This window comes from Bidens hawaiensis, unplaced genomic scaffold (genome assembly GCF_021521415.1).
Source record: "Bidens hawaiensis isolate Kalapana, Puna unplaced genomic scaffold, B.hawaiensis_p1.1 tig00015923_1, whole genome shotgun sequence".
NCBI classification, from domain to species: Eukaryota; Viridiplantae; Streptophyta; class Magnoliopsida; order Asterales; family Asteraceae; genus Bidens; species Bidens hawaiensis.
Genome location: NW_027492430.1, coordinates 1 through 10,370, shown reverse-complemented (window position 1 = coordinate 10,370; position 10,370 = coordinate 1). Strand labels below are relative to the sequence as shown.

At 37.7% G+C, this 10,370-nt stretch overlaps 1 protein-coding gene across 1 annotated transcript; it reads left to right on the top strand.

The window, feature by feature from the left end:
* Nucleotides 1–3,456: 3,456 nt before the first annotated feature.
* Nucleotides 3,457–6,948, top strand: LOC143550086 (uncharacterized). Its single transcript, XM_077040817.1, has 2 exons — nt 3,457–3,516; nt 3,837–6,948. Exon 2 carries the CDS (start codon nt 4,086–4,088, stop codon nt 6,936–6,938), a length of 2,853 nt encoding a protein of 950 aa, XP_076896932.1. The 5' UTR covers nt 3,457–3,516; nt 3,837–4,085; the 3' UTR covers nt 6,939–6,948.
* The last annotated feature ends 3,422 nt before the right edge of the window (nt 6,949–10,370 follow it).

Below are 10,370 nucleotides of genomic sequence, written 5' to 3'. Positions count from 1 at the left end.
AAGAGAGAATGGAACTGAAAGGGTCGAGATGACAACTCTGAAGAAGATTCATCGGACGAAGAGAACCGAGACAAGGAATCAAGGTACAAACCAAAGCAGTTTCCGTTTAGGTTCCATAACTGTGGACAAAAATGGCATATGGCAAAATATTGTCGAGAACCTAGGGAGGAAGGTAATGCAACTGTTGTTAGAGAAGAAGAACCGTGGGAAGTGGAGGCTAAATGGCCGAGGTTCAAGGAAAATACACAGTTGATACCGGATTCAAACCAAACCTGGTAGATGAATGGTTTGAAGAAGACTCCTGCTGGTGGACAAGTCAATAAGTAGTGCCATAGTCGAATCAGTTGAAGGTATCCTTGGAATCATCTATTATTATTTTGAATTTGGATGATGAGAAAATTGTGTTTAAAGAAGAAAGTACGGTTGATCAAAACGTAACCGTGACGGTAACCGAACAAGATGAGAAAGAAACCGTGTTGAATGAAGTGCACGAGGAGATAGTTCCGTCTCATGTTACGGGTTGTCATGGTGGAATAGAAAACGTTAAAAATCAACAAACCAACAAAGTTGACGTTGGAGTTTGCATGAGGTTCATGCAAAGTTCGGGTGATCCGAATGAACGAACAAATGAAGGAGTTAAGTTTGAGAGGGAGCATGCATCAAGTGAAGATGGAAGAATTGTTTTAAGTACCATGATGGTTGGTCATGAAGTTAAGAAAGCAAAAGTCGTTTCCCATCTGAAAACAGGTGATGCAGTTCTAAATAGTGGTAATCTCAAAACTAGCTTATTTGTCAACAGGAAAAAGAATCTTGAAGGTAGTGTTATAAAGTCGAATCCAAGTATCAAGCTCAAAGAGGTGCGAGTGTTAAAAGGTGTGAAAGATCTTGGAGGAACAATGAAAGCTGGTATTGAGAGGGAGTGCAAAACTTGGAGCAATCCCAACTTTAAGGACCCGAATGGTTAATACGAAAAGTATAAGGGTGGTACGGAAGATCTCAAGGGGCGGTTCGGTGGAGATCCAAAGTTCAGGGACCAAGTTGAATAACTTGGTGTCATAGTTATCTTTTATTTATTATTAAATAAATTAGAAGTCTAGTATTATTATGTTTCCTAGTTTGAATAGGATTAGAATTGTGGGTGTTATATAAACCCATCATTACTTTCTTTTGTTTAGAGTAGAAAGACTAGTGAGAATAGAAAAGAGTCGCATAAACGTTTTATGCAATATCGTCTTTGGTGTTCTTGATTTTACTTGTCTAAGGGTTAACATAAACTACTTAATTGGTCGACTTGTTTAATTAAACAAAGTAAACTATTAACACAACATGGATTGTTTTGTCAAATTAAATGGTTAAATAAGTCAACCCAAAATAAGAGGTGTATATTAAAGCTTTAGAGTTTGTACATTACAAACTAGCATATTATTATTTTGATGCTACATTCGTTTCATCTTTCATTTCAGAGTAATGGTGATTGGTCAATATAACTAGGTCCCATATAAGGGATTTTAAAATTAAAAGTTACTGAAGCAATGAGGGTGTGATACGTATCTTAATTAGGGTAAGTCTAAGGCTAAGGGTAGTGGGGCTTGATCAAGCCCCAAGTGAACCAATACATTTACGACACGTAAGCGCTGACGTGGCTCGTAATCAAGCCCAGAGGGTGTAGTGGTCCAGGTGATCGGGGCTTGATTGAATTTTTTTTTAAACACAAAAATACTAAATAAAATAAAAACATATCTTCTTCCTCCCTCTCCAAACCACACCGTCCACCCCCTCTTCTTTCTATCTCTACACTAAAACCACCACCGGACACCACACCGCCAATAGCTTGAACTGACGACCACCAAACACCACATCAAACACCGTAGACCCCCCAAAAAACAAGTTCCGGCCAGTAGCTCGAAACCGACGACCATTAAACACTGCACCACCACCATATACAACAACATCCACCGTCCACCCTTTCTTCTTTCTATATATATATATATATATATATATATATATATATATATATATCTCAACGGCTCTTTTTATCCACCCAATGCCCAACGGCTCTTTTGAGCCCCGCGGTCCAGCTTGCCCCGGCCGTCCGCGCCCACGTCCACGCAACAAGGGTAGTGGTGTTCGTGAGCCACCTAGGCAGCCACCTGGACCACGCCCAGCCCTTTACCCCCACTACCCTCAGCCTAATGGGTTAGGGGTATTTGTACCCATTTATATATTATCAAATTCATAGCAAGGATAACCGCTACATGTAAACCGGAATCATAATAAATCTTTATAAACCGTCACCTTAACTCAACATTAGATTTCAAAACATTCTTCAAAAACGCTCATTTATCCCACTAACACTATAAAACATTAAACCCCATCAACATTCAATTAAAAAGTATTAATATTATATGTAAGAGAGGAGCCCCACCCTTCTCGCTCCCCTGGAATTTTGTAGCTTCAAATCGAGGCGAGCATAAACCTGATAAGACTCATTAGACCTAAACCTATCAAACTCGGTCATATTACAATAGTGTTGGTTCCTGGATCCTTAGAATACCATTAACCATATACAAGTCGGGCCGGGTCCAATATTGCGGGTAAGAACTTGTTATTTACAATAGAGTCAGTTCTCGGGTATAGGTCATATATCGTCGGTAAGACCTGATTACTCAGCCCTAGCTTCAAACTTTGCCCACAAACTTCATATCCAAACCTTCCTTTACAACGCCGCCTTATCCATTTTCCTTGGTGTGCAATTTCTGGAGGCATCCGGCTTCAATGCATTATGTATGCTTTTAGAGACGTCTAATTATATATAAGATAAAGATCCTGGTTGGTGCCACAATTTTTTTTAAATAATTTATAATTTTTTCCCCTTTTTATGTTTTAAATATGTTTTTGTTTTTTTAATTACGTTAATTTTCCAAACTTATATTATGGATTTAGTTCCGAAATCAAAACGAACTTAATCTAATCGATATCAACCGAATTCACATCGACTCGTCACCATTTTTAACTACTACACGGTAGTATCAATTCTGATAGCGGCCAAATTCATGTCGTAACATGGCAATAGTGAAAAAGGTTTATCATTTAATTAATTTGATAAACCGAACAAACAATACCTAATTTACTCCCACCTATCTCACGTCAACCTCTCCTCACAAAACATTAATCACAAGCAAAAGCAACCCTTATCTATTACGATTATGGCGTCATTAACCCCTAAACATTTTCCAAGGGCATTATCGTCACTTCCAAATTCCCAATTTCATTTTCATTTTATTATATATTATTTTTTGTTTCTCGTTCGTTCTTCGAGGCCATCCATTGGCTGCTGTGTCGTACGCCAGTGTGTGTGAAACGTGTAACTGTGTGTTCTTGTTATTATTCCGCTTCCTTTCTAAGCGTATTATTAGTATTATTTTCTTTTCGTTTCACGACCAAATAAACCCTAGACATCCATCCGATGTTTCGAAGATTAAACGTTTGAAATCATCACAACATGATTCATCATCGGTAAGTCCATCGTTTCTTTCTTATTCTTATTCTTATTAATATTAATTCATCGATTCTTGTTATTATTATTATTATTATTAAGTAGCGGAGTTAGTTGGACTCAACTTCCACTTTTGAATTTGGGGGGTTTTTTTAGTAAATTAATTGGAATTATTGATCACCCTATTTGTTAACTGTTCAATCACACAATCTTGGATTCACTTTCTCTAAATAGGTTTTTATTATGTGACTATCAATTTCTTTACATAATCTGTCAAATCAATTATTATTATTATTATTATTCTTTTATATTTATATTGTTATGGCCTGCAAATCTCCAGGGGCTTTTGCCATGATGTTGAAGCATTGCATTACAAGGTCGTCACATTGTGCGCCGTTTTTTGGCTTATAACGTTCTGGTTCGGCCCATGTACCATGACCAGGACTGGGACCGGGACCCACAATCTAACGGGCTATGAAGACTATGGGTCTTATAAAAATGACTTGAGTTCCGGCCCGAAGATGTATCGGTTCAGGTTCAAACTTCGGTGCCAAATCTTAATATTGACAACGTATGTAGGCGTTCGGACATGTTCTGTTTTCCTTCAACGTTATCGGGCTTTCATAGTGCAGAAGAAAATGTTTCGGGTTATTCAATGCAACCGGCAGCATCAAACCGTGCGAATTTTCAGTTGTTGAATGGGAGTATTGTTAGTTGTTCGCTTGAATCGAAAGAGAGTGTTCGTGGTGATGAAAATGACACATCATCTGTTAGGATTAAATCAAACCATGTGAATGATTTTTCGTCACAAAGTGTACAGATTAGCCACCCGCTACTCGACTGGGGTCAAAAGTATTTGCATTTTCCTTCATTAGCTTACTTGACAGTTGAAAACAGACATAAAAGTAGCGTTTTGAACGTTTTTGAACCATACAGTACCAATAGACAATTCTACCCTTGCAATCAGAGTAAAATCAAGATCGGGCCTGGTGAAATCGCGTCTTTATGTTTCGTGTTTTTGCCTAAATGGTTAGGTTTATCTTCGGCTCATATAATATTGCAAACTAGCTCGGGTGGGTTTTTGATTCGGGCCCAAGGGTTTGCAGTTCAACCACCTTACATGTTACAATCGTCTGGTTCGAGCCCGTTGGTTATTTCACTAGCTAATCCTTCTAAAGAGGTTTTGCATTTGAAGGAAGTTAGTGCTCGGATGTCATTTTCATCAGGGAATGTTTCGTATATGGTTAATGGTGTCTGCAGCATGATTGATCCAACCGGTGGTTCTGATATTAGTGTTAAAGAGTGGTTAGATGTCAAACTCGGTCAACTTGGTCAATCTGTAATGGCGATAAGGCCACAAAAGGCATGGACTGTTGGCTCGAACAGCAGCGAGCCAATTTTAGAGGTGGAGTTCCAGTATCAATCTCAAACAAACGTGTTTGGTTCGTTTTGTGTCCAATTACTTAATAATGCTTCGAGAGATAACTCGGATACAATAGTGTTTGAAGCCGAATTTGGAGGGAAATCGCGATCTTATTATCTCGATGTTTTAATGCCTTGTGATGTCAATGGAACTACTGTTGTGTCTCTCTTGGTGGAAAATGACGGTCCCGACCTGTTGACTGTGGTCAAAATTAGTACAGATGGTGAAAATATTGAATCTTTACAGACTAAATATGTAGAAGGGTTGATATTGTTTCCTCATACTGTGACACAAGTGGCTATGATTACTTATACTCCAAATATTCGTAGGAATTTAAACTGCAAATTAGTCATATACACGAATAAATCAGATGACCCAGATGTCAAGATTCCGTGCAGTGATTTTGCGGGTCTTTGTTCCCGGTCACAATCCTATGTAGAGTCAGGATCCATTAAGGTATCGAAGGTGGAATCTGATGAATCAGTACTAGGAAACTGGAGATCTCACGGGACTAAAACTGGGATGTCAGTACTCGATGATCACGAGGTTACATTCCCAGTTGTTCTCGTTGGTTACCATCATTCCAAATGGATTGAAGTTGTGAACCCGAGTGACCAACCCGTTGCAATGCAGCTGCTTTTAAATTCAGGGGAAGTTATTGACGAATGCCTAGAATCGGATGAAAATTTCCAGACTTTGGTTCTTAATAGTCACGCGAACCCATCACGATACGGTTTTTCAATACCACATAATGCATTAACCGAAGCCTACGTTCATCCTCATGGGAAAACTGTTCTTGGGCCGGTTATATTTCAGCCATCGGGCCGGTGCTCGTGGAAAAGTTCGGCTCTTGTGAGAAACAATCTCTCGGGTGTCGGGTGGTTATCGTTGCACGGGTCTGGCGGTTTGGTATCTATGATTTTACATGACGGGTCAGGCCCGGTTCATAGTATTGAGCTTAAGCACAACTTTGGTCAACCGTTTATGAAAGTTTTGTTTGCAAAGAACACCGGAGACTTGCCCGTAAAAGTCGACAAAATTACGGTCTCGGGTACGAAATGTGAACTGGACGGGTTATTGGTTGGTAGCTGTAAAGGTTTTGTCTTGCAGCCCGGAGAATCACGAAAGATTATAGTATCTTATCGTGCGGAAACGTGTGCAGAAACCGTGCTTCGGGATCTTGAACTGGGTATGGTCGGTGGGATACTAGTTGTACCCGTTAAAGTCAGCCTTCCGAAACTAACGATCGCAATATGCAAAAGATCGCTGTTTTGGATCAAGTTCAAGAAATTTGTCTTTGCGGGTCTTGTCTCCATCATTCTAGTTTTAATGGCGTGTTCGTTTATGTTTTCGGTTATAGTCTCGGATGGAAACTTGCCCGACACACATTCTTCAAACGTTTGCTTAAAACCCGATACCGTAAAGAAAGTGGTGACATCATCATTGTCATTGTCACCACCACCACCACCACCACCAGCAGCATCTACTATGGCGGCTGAGTCACCAAAACCCGAGAATCTTGTGGTTAATATTGGAAAAGACAAAGCGAGACGTAGAAAGAAGAAACGAAGTTCTGGTAACGGGTTAACGGGCTATTTAGACGGGCCGAGTAGCCAAAGCAGCAACTCCACACCTTCATCGCCATTATCTCCAATCAAATGTTTTTCTCCCAGTCAACATGTTCGGGCCAGAAGCCCGTTTCATCACGGTGGCTCGGGTATGGTGATTCCTGTAAAAGAGAAGCCTTCTACACCACCCAAAGCCCCTGGGCCGTTTGATCGGGCTCCTGGGCCCAAAAGGAAAGCGATTAAGCCCAATGAAAAATCAGGGTGTGATGCTAGATTTGAGTATAATATACTGGATTGCCATCTTCAGTTACGTGATTCGGGCTCTTTTGAGGTGGGCTTAATGTCCACCATGGCTAAAGATGACAACTTTGTTAGCTTGTTTGAAATGAGCCCACAACAGTTTCTTACAATGTCTCGAGCAGACAATGTAAGTTGTAAACAAAATGATTAATAAAAAGTTACTTGGCTAATCTGTTGCTTTTGGTCTGTTAAATGCATTAATAAGTAAATATGGTAATCGGTCGGGTTTTGGTAATATCAATTTTATATCCTATTATAAAACCGAGTCCCCGGTTTGACTCTTGACCCAAGTCAACGAGCCACAACATACAGAGTCCGTGGTCATTTCATGCCCTTAAATGTGTCTTGAAATGCTGGTTGCATTAATGTTGACATTGATTCAGTTACAGATGCTTGTTGCATTAAACATGTCTTTGTTCTATCATCTGATTAATTGCGGGAATGGCGCCTTACAATCTGTTAGATTATTGTAGCTTTCATGTTTTAATGGCGCCCACAGACCGCAACGTGTCGTCTTGATTTGCATATGAAGATGAGATGATATTAGGCCTACTTTCGCCCATGAAAAAGATTGAAGATGACAAATTTCATAATCTTGAAAACGACCCAACTCAACCAACTAGTTACACGGAGTCACGGATCAATTATTACATGTTGTCTTGAATCAATTTGTCTCGTACATTTGATGCTTTTGAACAAGCCAACGAATGATAACGACACGTATTCTATGCTAAGAAAGTTGTACATTGCATCAACTGACACCAAGTATCTTGTTTGTGTTTAGTTTTGGAAGAAACTGTCAAAACTCAAAAGTGGTCCTATTACTCCTTGCTGAAATTATGGTAGTCTAGACCGCTTTGTTGGCTTGTACCCTTTGCATTGCATCCATGGTGTCTTTTTTATATTCTTTTTAACCATAAGAATAAGTAACGTTCACGGGACCTGTCAATACTATGCTAACTAACAGAATCAGTTAAATTACAGCTTGAGCTGACAAGATTCCAACAAGAATTTCGTTACAAGATCACACATGGAGGTTGTACATCAAAGTGTTTGGTTGTCACTTATGTTAAAAGTTTTGAAAGGTGGTGGTCCAATTTTCTTCCAAATGCTCTTTGAATCTAGGAATGTTTTTATATGATTTAAGTTTAGATAAATACCGCTTCTACTGCTTGTACCGTGTGCAGCTAAACTTGTACATTGCTCAAAATTTGATGATTTTAGTTTGTAACTTTATTATTAAGATTGGGACCATAAGATAAAAGTCAGAAAGCACAGCCATCAAGAGTGTGACTTATCATGATGAATTGGACATTTCCATTCTCATTGTAAGGGCCCCAGCCCCCAACCTCATGCCTTGTTTAAGAGCCCATGAACCAAGCCAGCTTTGGAAACAAACTGACCCAGCCCGTGAAGGATGCTCACCCTGTTCATAATGGTCTAGTACTTTTGAACATTTTTGGCTACAATGACAGCAAGGTTGGCTTGCTCACTTGCCGTCACTTTTATCTTTCAAGCATTTGTTCCTATCTATATAAAAAGTTATAGCATTAGTTATTCATCTCAACAGTCAACACCGCCTCTATAATTTGATTCATATTATAAATGGATCAAGGTAAAAAAAATAATAAAGAAATATTATTTAATACAATACAGATGTATAAGAACAAATTTATATAATTCAACATGTAAACGATGAATTTTAATTAAATAACTCTCAATCTATTATCACTATAAAAATTATAACTCAAAAACTTATTACAAACTCATCTAACCATAATCACAACTTTGATTATGTGTATATAGACCATGACTTGGTAGAATTAGAAATGAACTCAGAACTCTTAATTAAATAATTAATAAATAAAACAACATGTTTCTCTACTAATCTAATTAGCTATCATAAATTAAATACAACTCATTTAATTTATCCCTAATTCATTTAATTAAATGACCAAATTCTATAACTCAAAACCGGCCCAACCTGAACGGCCCCCATTACTCGAGATTGGCCCAACCAGCCTCATTGACTCAAGGACGGGAATAAAGTCCAACAATACATACATTAAATTAGATGTTTACCGTAGAACATTTCCAGACTAGAATATTTCCGGACACATAATAAGTTTTAAAGATAAATATGATTTTGAGGTGGGTTAAGAAATTCGATGAAAATAGAGGAATAATGCTTAAGATTTTAAAAATAAATAAGATCCACTAGTCTGTTATTTTGCATTTTACCTCTTAAAGAGCATAAACTTTATTTTATCTAATTTTACTGGCTAGAGGGATTAAATATTACAGGTGTATAAGTTTATCGGATAAAAATGAATAAATAAGAAGCGTTTGTTGTTGATCATAAAAGAGAATGAGAGGAAAGTGAGGACAATGATTTATTTAGAAGGTGGGGAGGAGATGAGGTGAGGCTGGTCGCATGACAAAGGCATCAGTGTCAGAATCCCACACAGCTCATCAATCATCACAACTCAAAAGCATAAAAAAAAACGTACGTTTGGTCCTTATTTCTTCATTTTTACTTTTTCCTAACTTTTTTAAAGTAAAGTGAATAATCATTATCAATCTCAAAATCAGATATCTTTTATACAAAAGAATAATATAATATATTTGCCTAACCATTTATCTTAAATCATCTCTTAATGCCATTCGTGATGGGGCGTTATGGAGATGCAAAAAGCCCCATAGCGTCGGGAATACCGCATCCAGGGCGTTTTGGACTTCAATATCTCTCACAACGCTTTGTATAAAACACCTCAAAATTTTGAAACTGAGGCAATTATTCATGAGAACCAATGGAATTAAAAGAGGAGGCGCTCCTCCCTCTGTCTACTACATTAAGTCTAATTTATTTATTACTTGACTATATTTTGCTTTGAACTTTAGGTGTCTGAAACTTATAATAGTTATATGTCCTTTTGAAATGATAATTGTGAAAACATAACACAAACATAATTAGAAATATGCTCGATCCTTTCAGTAGTGGGGATTATGTTCTGAGCCCTAGGTCTCTTTGCTAATCGAACGTAATGTTCACACACCGTAAGGATTGTTTAATAGTCTTTTAATGATTCTATTATGATGCTACATTTGAATCGGTCAGAAGTATAATATGTTTGGATAACTAAAAAATACACCTTTTAATGATTTTAAAAACCTCTTAATGGTTAAGTTTTAGAGATATACTGAACGCTACCTTTTAATCAGTCAGGTCTCTTAATGATTTAGCATAAGATTGTTAAATAACCCCTAAATATGTAAGATTTTATCAGTATGGGATACGGTTTTAAGTTATACTCCAAAGTAAACCATTATTTGGATTACTTGTGAAGATCTATAGTGGTGTATTAACATAAGAGGAGGGCAGTTCGGTAAAAACACATAAGAGGAGGCAAAGGACCTTGATGTAATGATTGAGAAATACAAAAGGGTATTCAAATCCGTATTTTTGTAGTAAGTTTATGGATATTGTAACTGGTAAAAGAATTATTAGTTCCTATTTTCTGTTTGGTGAAACATTTAACTCAATATTATAAGGTATATTGGGTTTTAATACTTCTAATTTTCA